The sequence below is a fragment of the Capricornis sumatraensis genome, chromosome 2, assembly GCF_032405125.1.
Source record: "Capricornis sumatraensis isolate serow.1 chromosome 2, serow.2, whole genome shotgun sequence".
Lineage (NCBI taxonomy): Eukaryota > Metazoa > Chordata > Mammalia > Artiodactyla > Bovidae > Capricornis > Capricornis sumatraensis.
The window spans coordinates 59,114,143-59,131,472 of record NC_091070.1 but is presented as its reverse complement, the minus strand read 5'-3'; the positions used below and the strand labels follow the sequence as shown (position 1 = coordinate 59,131,472).

General features: G+C 36.2%; 2 protein-coding genes across 2 annotated transcripts in view; one reads left to right on the top strand and one right to left on the bottom strand.

Annotated features, from left to right (window-relative positions):
• The window catches only part of ATL1 (atlastin GTPase 1), a 73,188-nt gene extending 64,507 nt beyond the window's left edge, over positions 1-8,681 (top strand). Inside the window, exons 11-14 of the mRNA XM_068992601.1 lie at positions 1,012-1,083; positions 2,171-2,602; positions 6,692-6,706; positions 8,571-8,681. Of these exons, the coding sequence (XP_068848702.1) occupies positions 1,012-1,083; positions 2,171-2,602; positions 6,692-6,706; positions 8,571-8,681 (630 nt within the window). The remainder of the gene's footprint in view (positions 1-1,011; positions 1,084-2,170; positions 2,603-6,691; positions 6,707-8,570) is intronic.
• Positions 8,682-10,036: 1,355 nt separating this feature from the next.
• SAV1 (salvador family WW domain containing protein 1) overlaps positions 10,037-17,330 on the bottom strand; it is a 28,377-nt gene continuing 21,083 nt past the window's right edge. The window contains exon 5 of the mRNA XM_068965153.1: positions 10,037-11,413. Within this exon, the coding sequence (XP_068821254.1) occupies positions 11,212-11,413 (202 nt within the window). The 3' untranslated portion in view covers positions 10,037-11,211. The remainder of the gene's footprint in view (positions 11,414-17,330) is intronic.

The following is a 17,330-nucleotide window of genomic DNA, read 5'->3' as shown; positions in this document are numbered from 1 at the left end:
GACATTCTAAAACATTCTGTCACTAAAGCTAAGTTAAAGATATGCTCCAATCTGGCTGTCAGAAATCACCATATAAAAATAATGGGTGGAGTGATAGATTATTTTTCTAATAACGACTCACTTGTGCAAGTGATTCATCTAATCACTTTCAGATACACATATAGCACCCTCACTTGTGCTGAGATACAAGAGAGTCTTCATTTTCTTTGTACTAAATTTGTTTAGAAAAGACTCATACTGTGGTTTAGATTCATACGTGTGACAAGAAAAGCAGGTCCAGGTTTTAAACAAGTGGCCTCTACAAACAAACATTCAAGAAAGGAAAAACTTGCTTTTTCCATACTTTTTTTTTTTTAATTTCTGAATCTTAATGCCTCCTTTATGTTATCAGTGATACACTGTTCTATCAGTAGTAATCTTTAAAGTTGACATAGTTTTATGTATAAGTACATGTGTGCAAAGTTGCTTCAGTCATGCCCAACTCTGTATGACCCTATAGACTGCAGCCTGCCAGGCTCCTCTGTCCATGAGATTCTCCAGGCAAGAATACCAGAGTGGGTTGCTATGCCTTCCTCAAGGGGATCTTCCTGACCCAGGGATCAGACCTGTATTTCTTATGTCTACCTGCACTGGCAGGCAGGTTCTTTACCACTAGTGCTGCCTGGGAAGCCCATTAGTATATATAAAATGTATATATTATTTCCCGTGTGTCTGGATTTATATTCACACACACATACACACACATTTGGTGAAAGGCTTAAAAATGTTTTTAGATGAATAATCTTCCAAATGAAAATTCATTTTTGAACTATGGTTTATTGAGTAAGCTATATCTTATACATTTTGAAATTTTAATTTTACTAATTTAAAAGATACAGAAGTATTTCAGCACATTTTAAATTATCTGATGACCTTGAGTTTTTGCATATTTCTTGCACGTTGTGTGTATATATGTGGAAGTCTAATAAATATGAATTCCATTTTACATCATACTTTGTACTTTGTCCAAAGGCCACAGCAGAAGCTAATAATTTAGCAGCCGTGGCAACTGCCAAGGATACATACAATAAAAAAATGGAAGAGGTAAGAATATTTTAAATCACATTTTAAATAAAATCAGTATTTCTTCCATGAACTCATTCTTTTCTTTTTCCACGTTACACTGTATACACATGCAGAAGTGGCTCTGACTTATGCTTTCTCAGCCTATGTGTATCACATTTCTTTTTATTGTATTCCTCAAGTATTTTAAAAACAAATCAAGAGAACATGACATATGCAAAATTTAAATGTATTTTAAATGAATTCTCTCTATAACATATTTCTTTCTAAAGTTCACATTGTGGGGGTAGAGGAATACAGATTTTTCCACTATTTATAAGATCTAAAGTAGCTAAAGTAACATGCTACCCTCTCTACTATACCTCCCCATATTCCATATGTCCAATTTCTATCTTAAGTATAAAAAGCTGTTAGAAAAAAATAAACCACAAGGGCCAACATTTCTAAGTACTATATTTCCTCTTTTTACTAGTAACATTCTAAATTAGGATACATCTACTGATGATTGTGTGTATCTATTAATATAATGAATTTTCTTTCCACTGAAAATGTTATAAAATCAAAATTGCACCCCAAATTGGTAGAGCCTTGGAATCAAGGGAAATATAGTATATGGTCTGGTGTTTATGACATAATTAAAGGGGAAATGGAGTGAGAGTTTCCTATGTATATTTAAATCTCAACTGTAGTTAATGGTATGGGTAGTTGAGATTTCCCTTGTAACTTTTGAAAAAAAGTTGAAAAAGTGGTCCATGAACATTTAACATGTTTCCATTTAATCTCTTGAAGAAAATACTGAATGGACTCCAAACAAAAATCAGTGAAACTTTTTCACCTTGACGAAATTGGACTAAGTAATGGATATTCCAATCTGTATCAAAAAGAAAATAAAAATTAAGGCTTTAATATGTCACCTATAAACTTACCAGTCCCACTTATAGTCTCCCCTGATAGAAATGGAGTGTGGAAAGATGTGGGTTGGCAAAATAAAATGTAGGCTTCTGATTATTAATGTGTTCTAACAGATTCAGCTAGCTAAGTGCAAAATTGTGATACAGTTGCTAGTTTTACAGTACACTGCATAAATAATACTTCCTATTCAATACAGATCTGTGGCGGTGACAAACCATTTCTGGCCCCTAATGACCTGCAGACCAAACATCTGGAGCTTAAGGAAGAATCTGTGAAGCTGTTTCGAGGGGTGAAGAAGATGGGTGGGGAGGAATTCAGCCGGCGTTACTTGCAGCAGTTGGAGACTGAAATAGATGAACTCTACATCCAGTATATCAAGCACAATGATAGCAAAAATATCTTCCATGCAGCTCGTACCCCAGCCACACTGTTTGTTGTCATCTTTATCACATATGTGATTGCTGGTGTGACTGGATTCATTGGTTTGGACATCATAGCTAGCCTATGCAATATGATAATGGGACTGACCCTTATCACCCTGTGCACCTGGGCATACATCCGGTACTCTGGAGAATACCGAGAGCTGGGAGCTGTAATAGACCAAGTGGCTGCAGCCTTGTGGGACCAGGTAGGAACACTGAATTCTCTTCAACTAAATGCAGCACCTATTTGAATGCTATCTGTGTTCCAGACACTGTGTTAGATATTGTAAAATATACAGGTAAGCATTACTTTAAGAATTTTATAGAGTTTGTCAAGATGGCCAGATACAAACTATAGAAATAGTTTTCCAGTCAACATCTCACTATTTTTCAAAAATACATGGATTAGGTAGTGTTTTTCTTATCCCTAAAGTTGAGAGAAAACAGTTTTTATTTAGCTGATTGTGACTCGATTATTTGTTGATTACTTCATACTTAAAACTTTATCATTTGACTAGCATTGGTTTTGTCGTGCTGTGCTTAGTCGCTCAGTCATGTCCAACTCTTTGCAACCCCATGGACTGTAGTCTACCAGGCTCATCTGTCCATGGGGATTCTCCAGGCAAGAATACTGGAGTGAAAAAAAAAAAAAGAATACTGGAGTGGTTTGCCATGCCCTCCTCCAGGGGATCTTCCCAACCCAGGGATTGAAGCCACGTCTCCTTCACTGTAGGCAGATTCTTTACCATCTGAGCCACCAGGAAAGCCCAAGGATACTGGAGTGGGTAGCCTATCCCTTCTCCAGGGGATCTTTCTGACCCAAGAATCAAACTGGGCTCTCCTGCATTGCAGGCAGATTCTTTACCAGCTGAGCTAGAAGGGAAGCCCTTGGTTTTGTTCAGTTCAGTTCAGTTGCTCAGTCATCCGACTCTTTGTGACCCCATGGACTTAAGCACACCAGGCTTCCCTGTCCATCACCAACTCCCAGAGCCTACTCAGACTCATGTCCATCTTGTTGGTGACGCCATCCAACCATCTCATCCACTGTTGTCGCCTTCTCTTCCCGCCTTCAATCTTTCCCAGCATCAGGGTCTTTTCAAATGAGATAGCTCTTTGCATCAGGTGGCCAAAGTATTGGAGTTTCAGCTTCAGCATCAGTCCTTCCAGTGAATATTCAGGACTGATTTCCTTTAGGATGGAGTGGTTGGATCTCCTTGCAGTCCAAGGGACTCTCAAGCATCTTCTGCAACACTGCATTTCAAAAGCATCAATTCTTCAGTGCTCAGCTTTCTTTATAGTCCAACTCTCACATCCATACATGACTACCAGAAAAACCATGGGTTTGACTAGACGGACCTTTGTTGGTAATGTCTCTGCTTTTTAATATGCTGTCTAGGTTGGTCATAGCTTTTCTTCCAGGGAGCAAGTGTCTTTTAAATTTCATGGCTTCAATCACCATCTGCAGTGATTTTGGAACCCCCCAAAATAAAGTCAGGCACTGTTTCCAGTGCTTCCCCATTTATTTGCCATGAAGTGATGGGACCAGATGCCATGATCTTAGTTTTCTGAATGTTGAGTTTTAAGCCAACTTTTTCACTGCCCTCTTTCACTTTCATCAAGAGGCACCTTCTGCCATAGGGTGGTATCATCTGCGTATCTGAGGTTATTGATATTTTTCCCAGCAATCTTGATTCCAGCTTGTGCTTCATCCAGCCTGCCTTTTTGCATGATGTACTCTGCAGAGAAGTTAAATAAACAGAGTGACAATATAATCCTGATGTACTCCTGTCCTGATTTGGAACCAGCCTGTTGTTCCATGTCCAGTTCTAACTGGCTTCCTGACCTGCATACAGATTTCTCAGGAGGCAGGTGAGGTGGTCTAGTAGTCCCATCTCTTTAAGAATTTCCCACAGTTTGTTGTGATACAGTCTAAGGCTTTGGTGTAGTCAATAAAGCAAAAGTAGGTGTTTTTCTGGAACTCTCTTGCTTTTTCGATGATCCAGTGGATGATGGCAATTTGATCACTGGTTCCTCTGCCTTTTCTAAAACCAGCTTTAACATCTGGAAGTTCATACTTCATGTACTGTTGTAGCCTGGCTTGGAGAATTTTGAGCATTACTTTGCTAGCGTGTGAGATGAGTGCAATTGTGCAGTAGTTTGAACATTCTTTGGCATTGCCTTTCTTTGGGATTGGAATGAAAACTGACCTTTTCCAGTCCTGTGACCACTGCTGTTTTCCAAATTTGCTGGCATATTGAGTGCAGCACTTTCACAGCATCATCTTTCAGAATTTAAAATAGCTCAACTGGAATTCCATCACTTCCACTAGCTTTGGTCATAGTGATGCTTCCTAAAGGCCCACTTGACTTCACATTCCAGGATGTCTGGCTCTAGGTGAGTGATCACACCATTGTGGTTATCTGGGTCATGAAAATCTTTTTTGTGTAGTTCTTCTGTGAATTCTTGCCACCTCTTCTTAATATCTTCTGCTTCTGTTGGTCCATACCATTTCTATCCTTTATTGTGCTCATCTTTGCATGAAGTGATCCCTTGGTATCTCTGATTTTCTTGAAGAGATCTTTCCCATTCTATTGTTGTCCTCTCTTTCTTTGCATTGATCACTCAGGAAGGCTTTCTTATCTCTTCTTGCTATTCTTTGGAACTCTGCATTCAGATGCTTACATCTTTCCTTTTCTCCTTTGCTTTTCACTTCTCTTCTTTTCTCAGCTATATGTAAGGCTTCGTCAGACAACTATTTTGCCTTTTTGCATTTTTTCTTGGGGATGGTCTTGATTACTGCCTCTTGTACAGTGTCACAAACCTCTGTCCATAGTTCTTCAGGTACTCTATCCCTTGAATCTATTTGTCACTTCCACTGTATAATCATAAGGGATTTGATTTAGGTCATACCTGACTGGTCTAGTGGTTTTCTCTACTCTCTTCAATTTACGTCTGAATTTGGCAATGAGTTCATGATCTGAGCCACAGTCAGCTCCCGGTCTTGTTTTTGCTGACTGTATAGAGCTTCCCCCTCTTTGGCTGCAAAGAAGATAATCATTCTGATTTTGGTATTGACCATCTGGTTATGTCCATGTGTAGAGTCTTCTCTTGTGTTGTTGGAAGAGGGTGTTTGCTATGACCACTGCATTCTCTTGGCAAAACTCTGTTAGTCTATGGTCTGCTTTGTTTTGTACTCCAAGGCCAAATTTGCCTGTTACACCAGGAGTTTCTTGACTTCCTACTTTTGCATCCCAGTTCCTTATTATGAAGAGGATATCTTTTTTGGGTGTTAGTTCTAGGTCTTGTAGGCTTTCATAGAACCGTTGTTAAGAGCATATATAAATGACCATCTGAAGTCATATCACTGTCTCTTTTAGTAAAACCTCTCAACACAGTATCTGATTACTTCAGATTGTCTCTTTAAACTATTCATTTGTACCAGGCTCAAAAATGAGTCCAAGTCAACCTCTTGATCAGCTGCTTCTGGGTCAGTTGTCCCCTATGGTCCAATTAACCAACCCAGGGTCACCATGGTCTGCTGTTCAAATAACTGATTATGGACAGGGGAAACAGTTATAAACACACCAGAATAAAAATCATCTCACCTTTCATTCTGGAAGTGTCTTCAATTACTGCATGAAAATTTCGATAAATTTAGTGAAACTGAAGTTGAGATTCTTCATAAAATTTTGGAGTTAAGACTTGTGAATATTTATGGTCTGCAGGTAGCAAGTAATAGCTACAATTCTCTCAGGATTTAGTATGTTTATACTCTTTAAAACCAAATTGTAACTGATGGATTTGCCGTGTCTTTGAAGAATCTAGTTGAGATATATACTGATAAGTGGTAGCACTATTGGAAAAGAATTAATTAAAATTGGATCCTCTGAGCCACTGCCTCAAAAAGCCCCTCAACCTCAAAAGATGAAGAGGGGCTTTTTAAGGTAAATCCCAAAGCCCTCCTAGAATATGATGCTGAAACCTGTGAATATAGAATTGAGTCCTTCAGAAGATTCAGATTAAATATGGAATCTAAATGGAAAAAATCTGCAGGGGTATATGGTCTAAATATTTTTAACTGGAAGTAACTGCTTTACTTTACTAAGTTGTGTTGGTCTCTGCCATACATCAACATGAATCAGCCGTAGGTATACACATGTCCCCTCTCTCTCGAGGTGTATTTGCTCCTAAATGCTCTCAAATTACGAATGTAAATAAGGTTGACTATCATAGTGCTATTAATGAAGTGGGATATATACTTCTCTTTTTTCCCCTTTAATCTGCCTTTACCACAGGGAAGTACAAATGAGGTAAGTTAAATTTTTCTTAAATTAAGAACTATTTGTATATTTATAAACATTATGATTGTCTTATTTTACAAACCAACTAGTCGTTAAAGGATGTCTCAATGTAGATAGGTTTTATTTAATTTACTCTGAACATGCTATATGATTTTATCCGCGTATGAAACACAAGAATTGATTATCATGAATATTTTATTTTGAATGTTTAGAAAGTTTCAAAAATCTTAAGCTCTAACATTGGGCGTTTTGCTCTACTGCAGAGTGAAACAAGTAGTTATGAAAATCTTGAGCAAACTTAACTAATGCAGAGTCAATAGAGCTACAACCTTTAGAAGTGGTTTTCAGCTTTGGCTTCTGAAAAGAGTTATTTGTACCACTTTAAGCAGGTTTCAGGCCTGTATGTAGTGTAACTAACTTTCTTGGCATACCTCGGACCTGACCTGTAAATTAGTGTTCATTTCTCCCACTGCACATGTGCAGAAAGTCTGTATCTGAGGAAGAATCTAAGTTTCTATGAAGGAATCATTTTCACATAAGAAAAGTTATTTCTGTGGAATCATTTAGGTCATTACTTTCAGAAAGCAAAACTGATCTTCAGTAACTACAGTGACAGTACATAATTCTTTCCTTGGTTTCTGCTGTTTTATACATAACTAGATTATGTCTGCCAATCAGATACTAAGGATACATTTAATATTTATAAGTCAACAAGGAATTATTTTATGTAAAATTCAGTAAAATGAATTTACTAAAACAGTAAAAATTAGTTTCAGCTTTGTAAATCAAATCTTAAGAAAAAATATGACCTTTTAAGAAAACATGGATTAAACTGAATGTATTAGAATCAGAATAGAACTAAGGCTGTGCCAGTATGCATTTGTAAATTGATGATAGTATAATTCAGATTTAAGAAAATAGCCATACAGACTCAAAAAGATAAAAAATGGAATTTCCTAGAAATTCTATTTAATGATATCAAGCTTTTATTCAACCTTTAAAAATACTCAGACTTTTTAAAGACTCTAGAATTAAAGACTCTAGAATTACATCAGATAAACTGGTCTTAACTGAGTGTTCATTATGTTAAAGTCAGAGGAGGTAATGAATTTTAGACACTAGCTGAGGGGGTTAAAAAAACATAAAAATATTTATGGACACTTCAGAAAGCAGTATGTAAACATTTCTACGATGCAAACACTGTTACACAGACAAATAACAAAGACAGAGGTAGTTTTAATGAAGAAAGACTTTCTAAGGTAATGTTTCTGAATAAAGGTTTTATAAGCTATGAACTGATTAGTGGAAGCAAGGGAAGAGAGCATATTTGAGAAAGCCCATGTGGTGGGGGAAGGGTAACACATGTGCTTATTTGCATGACCATATCAGGAAATTATGGAGAATAAAAAGTGGTCCCTTTCTGAAAAATCTATCAGGAAGGTCCAATAGCAAGTGTTTTACCTGTATAATAAATTAGCTATTGGCAATCACAAGGTATGAGCACCCATAATTCCTCTAACTAATAATATTCACAATATGAGTTTTCCACATCCCTGGGGCACAGTGGTTAGGAAGCTCTGCTCCAAAAGGTGGTAACAGTAAAAGAAAATGCAGTCCGAGGATTGAACATTTACCATAGAGATCAACCCGCATAAGTAGTAATATCAACACACTGGAGAGCTGAAAATACTTTTTGATTGCTGAGTCACTAGTTATTAGTATATATGTTATACAGATTACTAAGGATTCCAAATTTAGCATGCTAAATTTTATATAGTACCATAAATTACACTAAAAGGAAAAAATTTATATCTGTGTATTTAATAAAATGTTTTATCATTTAAAAAAATAATCTTGATTATTTTATTTCTAGGCTTTATACAAGCTTTACAGTGCAGCAGCAACCCACAGACATCTGTATCATCAAGCTTTTCCTGCACCAAAGTCAGAATCTACTGAACAATCAGAAAAGAAGAAAATGTAACCCCAAATTTAAAAAGTACAGGTGCATGACCAAATTGTCAATTAAATATTGTTTTACGTTTCCATGCAAACATACAAAGTGCTTCCATCAGAAGAGTAAAATACCAAGCACCTCTGAAGACTGCACAACAGCTTAGTTCTTTTACTTCAGTGTTTAATAAGCAGATATATGTATGCATGGTTATATCATTTGTTAACATGTATAGTTTCTTGATTTTGTCTTCAAATATGCTATTATAATTTAAAGAATTTGTCTATTTATGATAAAGGTACATGTGTTCTGCTTGAATTTACTAAATACTACTCCTGGGTTATAGTTAAACCATGTAGTAATATTACTCCACATTTGGATATGCTCATTTAATTTCTACAGAAGAATTTTTAAATTATTTCACATAGGCATTTGTTAAAACATAGCTTAATAGGCTTGATTCAACCTATACCATCTTACATATACCATTAGCTTTTATTATAAAAGACATCTAAGAGAGCTTTTCAGTTGCTTTATCAGAAACTATATATTGCTTCTTTTATATTGTTTAATATAGAATATAAACCTCTTGATCAAAAATGCACAAAAAAATCACTTTGTATATGTATTTGAGTTTCACTGCATTGTATATTTTTTCATTTGGTACACAAAGATATGTATTCATCATAGGTTTATTCTTTTAACATGTGAACTATTATTAAAGTTTACTCTGGTTCCTAAGATTAAAAACAACTGAATTTGGAAATGTTTGGGAGGTGCTGATACAGAAGAGGAAAAGTTTCTATCTCTTTTTTAGATTCAAAATGCATTTTCTTTAATGTTGACACCATTACAGATTTAGCTTCTCATTTTAACATATGTATGGCTGATCCCTTTTAGCTACCTTCCAGTTCTTTTAAACCAGTGATTCTATATTGTATTTCTAATTACTAAAATCTGTAGTGGAATTTCATACTTTTTAGAGGATAAAAATGTGCAGTAATGAAAGAAAAAAAGAGAAAGTAATGCCTCTTATCCAGGAGCTCTAAAACAGAATAATGGATAACTTTCTTAGAAACAGCTAAGCTTTAAATGAAATGGTAATATTAAGTAGAGTAAAGATGGAAAAGTATGTGAGAGTTCATAAGATATTTAAGCTCACATCTTAGCAAAGTTTGATCACATGACCTGCGAAATAACTTTTCCCACTGAAAAAATTCCACTGGCCTATTTTCATTTTTGGATACCCCTTTCATTCTGCTTCCTTTGCCTATGGGCCTGCTGAATGAAAAGGTAGGATCTTTGTAAGCATTATGCATAAAACATGGACTCAAAGGCAACACATTTAGTTTCCACAAAAATATATTTAATAAGCTTGTTATATAAAATCAAACATTTAACATTTTCAACATTTTATCAATAATTCATATTCATCGATATCTAATGAGGAGTACTTTATATTTTGAAAGATTACCTAAACAAAATTTATTTACATATTTACAACACATGTAAATATAACTGAACAGCTATTTCAACAAGTGTTGAAATTCACAGAATTGTAGAGATTTATAGGCTAGCTGTGCCATAAATTTGCCTGCAGTCAAATGTACTATGCTAGTTATAAACAGTGTCTTAATAACTACTAAACCAAAAGGCAAATAAGTTGGGAGGAAAATGCCAGCTTTTAAACTTCTGTGACAAACTCTTAGCAGATTTAAAAAATAGATAAAGTCAATTTAATGACCAAGATTTCTTAATGAGTCCCTGATTGTCATTTTTGGCAGTTCAACCCAGTCGTTTAGGATGGCAACGTGCTATGCTGTTGGGAAGCGACTTCAGTCTTATCAGAACCATGTTACTAAATGCCATAAGAGCCTTGGCCCAAAGGAAGGAAGTAACATTAGCAACTCTTGAGTACGGTACACAACTTTCCCACACAGGCTGGAGCCTTTTACCTAAATTTATCCCTGAAATATTACAGGTCCTTCACCCTTTCATACCAAAAAAATATCTTCCCAACATGTTTTAAAACAGTTCTTTACAGCTGGGGGCAGGGAAGAGGAGTAACCCTATATATTATATATAAAAATGTATCACAATAAAGGTTCCAAGTCCTGTTTTGTTTTGAACTACACAATGGTAATATTTAAACCATCCAATTCCAGACAATATTCCATACTACAGCAGTAATCGCTTTTTAAATACTGCATACATCATCTCTTTCTCTGTTTTTTAAAGAAAGGTACTACTATTGTGACAGTTTACCAACTGATCATTTCCTATTTAATATCTGGTTAAATGACATTTGTCTCCATCAAGAATACGCAAAGCAGTTTTCAGATATACAGAATTTAGAATGTCATTGTTGGCCCTTAAAATGATAAACTCATTTTTTTCTCAATAAAATAATATTTTTAATAACAAAATACATGTAAAATTAGAATTTTATAATTTCCAAAAAGTAAGCTGCCTTTATTAACCAAAGTATTTGCAGTTTTTTAATCTGTGAAAATATTTTAAAGCCCTTATAAAACTTAAATTTTGTTGTTAAAAAATTAACTTAAAAATTCTTGCCATGTTGCTGGGCATACCACTGCTGTCTCTGCTTACGATTTTCCAACTCTGTGAGAAGAGCCTGTCTGTAGGCTTCATACATTTTAACAATCTGTTCCAGTTCTTTCATGAAAAGCAACTTTAGCATTCCCTGGTATGTGTCCAGGTCAGCCAGTTGAAAGAGTTCCCACTTCAGAATGTGGTCATATCTGTTTTAAAACACAATCAGACATATGTTTACACCATATACATAAATATATATTTATATTAGTAAACTGGTCTATTTTATAAGTATCAATTTTACTATAATTAATAAACCATAAACTTCAATTAAATAACCAAGTTATTACCTGCTAGTTAAATACACTTTTTTAGGAAGAGGAAAAATCTGCTAATATTACTTCATTTCAATCTTAAAATATCTATTTTGTTCATCTTATAGATCAGTTATTCTAATATTAACACTAGGTAATAGTGAACACTGATTTCAAATCACTGTCGTTCTGTAATTTTGAAGAACACATTTCATGCTGTTCTTAAGTTCATCCAAAGGTAACTGTCAGGAAGGTAAGCATACTTTAGACCACACTGTCCCTCAAAGAACAGTACAAAAAAGTAGGCAAGATCATCTGTGTCTTTAGTGTTGATAAAGCTTTTTGAGGTACACTGTTCACCGCAGCAAACAAGGAACTAAACAGGTAAACAAGTGAAAAGGAGCCATCATTCGTGGGCTGCGTAATCCTGAGGCTGAGTACACACTATTACAAACAACAACAACAAGAAACAGAAAACCTCAAGCCCAAAGGAAAGAACAGCTCTTTTCAGAATGAGAATAAAGACTGTAGAAGACTGCACGATATGGGAATGGACTCAGGTAACTTTACATTTATATACATTTCAGAAGGCTTTTAGTCCCTTTTCAATGGTAAGTACATCACATACTGAGACGAAGTATACAACAATCTACTAAAGTTGTAATTTACACTTTGCATTGAAAGGGACCTGAAGACGGCATTCTAATCCAATCATCTTATTTTACGGATGAAACCTAAAGAGGTGTGTATGTATATACATATGTGTGTGTGTGTATATATATATATTGCAAAATTGTTCAGTGACTAAAAGATCAGAAAGGTAGAAAACTATAGGGACCAAGATGTATGAGAGTAATAGTTGTGAATGATTAGTACCTACTGAGACCAGAAAAAGAACTTGAACTAGAGCAAGGCATATACCTATATGTGTACCAGAATACCAGAAGCACAAAATCACAAGGTAAATATAGTTTGGACCCCAAATTCATTAATTTAATTAACTTAATGGGCACTGCAAATTTACTAACAGATAAACTTAGCAGAAAGCTTTATATTCTCTTTAGAGGGAAACTTCAACTGTTGGCCAAATTGGGAGACATACTACAAAAAATACTGAGTCTCCATGAAGAAACTATTTGCCAGCTATTTGCCAAACTGGAGAAATACTACAAAAAATATGGAGTCTCCATGAAGAAACAGTTGTAAGGTGTTTCCTAGAACCTCTGCCATTCATGCAGCTTAAGATTTTGCTTATTTGTTTGAAACAAATTCATAATTCCTAACAACAACAACAAAACCTCTTAATCTCCTGAAGTCTGAATTTCATAGCTAAGGGGCATTTCAGCAATGTCTACTGATTCAAGATGCTTAAATTTATGCCAGGTGAACTATAAGCATGATAAAGCTCATTTATCATCTGGATACTTTATAGCAAGAAAAAGAAGGGAGAAGAATAAATATGGTAATATTAGAAAATATCAAACTTGTTTTTAAGACATGTTTGGGCTCCCCTCGTGGCTCAGTGGTAAAGGACCCACCTGCCAATGGAGGCAATGTGGGTTTGATCCCTGGGTTGGGAAGATACCCTGGAGAAGGAAACGGCAACCCACTTAAATACTCTTGTCTAGGAAATCCAATGGACAGAAGAGCCTGGCAGGCTATAGTCTGCTGCTAACTCAAACTTCAGCTGTGTCCGACTCTGTGTGATCCCAGAGATAGCAGCCCGTCCCTGGGATTCTCCAGGCAAGAACACTGGAGTGGGTTGCCATTTCCTTCTCCAATACATGAAAGTGAAAAGTGAAAGTGAAGTCGCTCAGTCGTGTCCGACTCTTCGAGACCCCATGGACTGCAGCCTACCAGGCTCCCCTGTCCATGGAATTTTCCAGGCAAGAGTACTGGAGTGGGGTGCCATTGCCTTCTCCAAGGCTATAGTCTATGGAGTCGTAAAAGAGTCAGACCCAATTTTGCAACTAAACATCATCACTCTGTATACACATTCAAGTTTTTATGAAGAAAAAAGCTTCAGATAACTTTCTGACTTCCCAGTCACAGTATTTGGCATCAAGAATAGGATTTTGTGTAGAAGCAAGAAAATCAGAGTATTTAGTGAAAATACTCTGGGAAGAGGAAAAAGCACTCTAAGGAAAACCATAAATGATAAAAGTATGCAATCTGTCAATTTCCATTTCAAATCCTTGCCCCTGCTGTTTCTGTATAGTGACTTCCCTCTGCCTATGCCTGCTATTTAATTTTTTTCAAGAAAAAAAAATGTATGTAATTCCTATTCTTAATGAGCCAAATAACCTGCTTCAGTTTAACTTTTGGCCACTATACTCTGTACAGGTAAATCATTCAGAAAACAGTATGTAAACTATTCCAGTATCCTTTTCTTTTGCTATATTTTACCTACATCAGTATTCTATTCAAAAAGTACTATAACACCTATACTATATATAACACCTATATACTATACTATAGTACTAACCTATAGACACAAACAGCAATTGCTGTAATGCTACCAAAAAGCCTTGTTCACACTCCAGTGGATGCTGCCTTCAGGAGCCCAAAAAGTACTGCTATTCCAGGCCGCAGGTATGGTATATAGCCCAAGTTCCCTGTGCCTGTCTTATGTTACAGTACACCCACTCTGCCTTTCCTCCTATACCCAGAAGTGAGTCAACAGTGACACTGCAGGATCATAGACACAGGAATAAAATAGAGTCTGTGCCACAAACTAGGGGACTGGGGTGGTGGGGGGCGGTAGGGGGCAGAGGGGTTGGGGGCATGTGAGGAATAATGGAAAGTAAACATGTTCCTGATGTTCTTTTTCCTGTTAAAGATTAAATATTTTAATATTCTCCTATAGTTCAGCTTGCTGACAATTATGTGATAAATTACAGACTTCTATGATCAAACTCAGAAACCTAACTTTACTAAAACCAATAAATAATTAGAATATTATCTGTTCTAAGCCAGTGCTAGAAGTATATACAAACATTACTTGGTAAGTTACTGTTAGAGATAGAATTAAAGCACTTTAGAAAGCTAGATGATGTCCATTGTTTGTTAAACAAGAAGAAACAAGCTAATTTTTTGGCTAAAACCTCTTGGATGAGATAAGTAATTGATTTTCTATTATCTAATTCATAGATAACAACTCACCTTTTGTTGACACAATATTAACCACTTCTAATCCTCTTCAGAGACAAAAATTTAGTATCAACTAAAAGGCTTCTAGACCTCGTTTGTTTTTTATTCTTTTTCTTTTCTTCTTTTTTTTTTTTCTTTTTTTACTTTACAATACTGTATTGGTTTTGCCATACATCAACATGAATCCACCACGGGTGTACATAAGTTCCCACTCCTGAACCCCCTTCCCACCTCCCTTCCCATAGGATCCCTCTGGGTTATCCCAGTGCACCAAGCCGAAGCATCCTGTATCCTGCATCGAACCTAGACTGGCGATTCGTTTCTTATATGATACTATACATGTTTTAATGCCATTCTCCCAAATCATCCCGCCCTCTCCCTCTCCCACAGAGTCTGTTCTGTACATCTGCGTCTCTTTTGCTGTCTCGCACAGACCTCTTGTTTTAAGCAGTAAGCGAGTACTTGCTCCTTTACTGCTTAAACAGTACTTATAAATAAACTCTTCTCACTGGCCCATTCTGGGAAAGTTCTGATCTATTTGAAAAAAATTTAAGTGGTTAATTTCCTATAGTTTTATAGCTAGTTCAAAGAACCAGAGTTGAAAGAGACTATAACCTTTGGAAGTCTTTTTTTTCTTTTTTTTCATAAGAACCAAAGCATTCCATTTCAGTACTATCTTTTTCCCCTCAAAAGGAAAGCTTTTTAGTTATTTCTAACAACTGCTATAGAGCAGAAATAACAATATAGAAAGAATAACCCTGCTCAATCTTATCAACTCCCAGAAACAACAAATGTCAACAGGCATATATTCTTCCAAACTTATGGAAACAGAAATAAATGTTCAAGTTATATATGACTTAGGATCAGCATATGAACAAAAGCTATACACAGCAGTAGATCAAGTGCCTTCAAGACTGAAAGAAGAGAGGGAAAAGGGGAAGACAAGTCTGCTATCTCTCCTCATCCCATTCCTACACTATATGGATTATAAGATAGAGGCTTCTGGAGGTGAGCTCAGACACCAAACCTTAACTTCTATGGATAAACGTCTACAGAATTTCAAATCAATTGAAAACCAGACTTCTGACAAACACTGTTTATACTTTGTAGAATAATATCTATAATTAGAACCTATTTAGAAATTATACTTAACAAGGCATAAATTTGACTTACGGAGGGAAAAATGATCCTTTTAGACCAAAACCTTGAAATATCATCTTACCTCTGCATCAGGCCACATATCAACAGCCATGAATTTACAAACTGAGAAGGCTGAAATGGATGTAAGGGAATGTTTATGTTGGCCAAAAATAAATAATTCATAGTAAATGACCACCCCAACCAGTAACACTTGAAGAAGCTGAAGTTGAACAGTTCTATGAAGATCTACAAGACCTTCTAGAACTAATACCCAAAAAAGATGTCCTTTTCATTACAGAGGACTGGAATGCAAAAGAAGGAAGTCAAGAATCACCTGGGGTAACAGGCAAATTTGGCTTTGGAGTACAGAATGAAGCAGGGCAAAGGCTAATAGAGTTCTGCCAAGAGAATGCACTGGTCATAACAAACACCCTCTCCCAACAACACAAGAGAAGACTCTACACATGGACATCACCAGATGGTTGACAGCGAAATCAGACTGATTATTTCTTTGCAGCCAAAGATGGAGAAGCTCTATACAGTCGGCAAAAACAAGACCAGGAGCTGACTGTGGCTCAGATCATGAACTCCTTATTGCCAAATTCATACTGAAATTGAATAAAGTGGAGAAAACCACTAGACCATTCAGGTATGACCTAAATCAAATCCCTTATGACTATACAGTGGAAGTGAGAACTAGATTTAAGGGACTAGATCTGATAGAGTGCCTGATGAACTATTTAGACGGAGGTTCGTGACACTGTATAGGAGACAGGAATCAAGACCATCCCCAAGAAAAAGAAATGCAAAAAAGCAAAACGGTTGTCTGAAGAGGCCTTACAAATAGCTGTGAAAAGAAGGGAGGTAAAAAGCAAAGGGGAATAGGAAAGATATACCCATTTGAATGCAGAGTTCCAAAGAATAGCAAGCAGAGATAAGAAAGCCTTCCTCAACGATCAATGCAAATAAATAGATTAAAACAATAGAATGGGGAAGACTAGAGATCTCTTCAAGAAAATTAAGAGATACCAAGGGAACATTTCATGCAAAGATGGGCTCAATAAAGGACAGAAATGGTATGGACCTAACAGAAGCAGAAGATATTAAGAAGAGGTGGCAAGAATACACAAAAGAACTGTACAAAAAAGATCTCCATGACCCAGATAATCACCAAGGTGTGATCACTCACCTAGAGCCAGACATCCTGGAATGTGAAGTCAAGTGGGCCTTTAGGAAGCATCACTATGACCAAAGCTAGTGGAAGTGATGGAATTCCAGTTGAGCTATTTCAAATCCTGAAAGATGATCCTGTAAAGAGCTGCACTCAATATGCCAACAAATTTGGAAAACTCAGCAGTGGCCACAGGACTGGAAAAGGTCAGTTTTCATTCCAATCCCAAAGAAAGGCAATGCCAAAGAATGCTCAAACTACCATACAATTGCACTCATCTCACACACTAGTAAAGTAATGCTCAAAATTCTCCAAGCCAGGCTTCAGCAATACATGAACCGTGAACTTCCT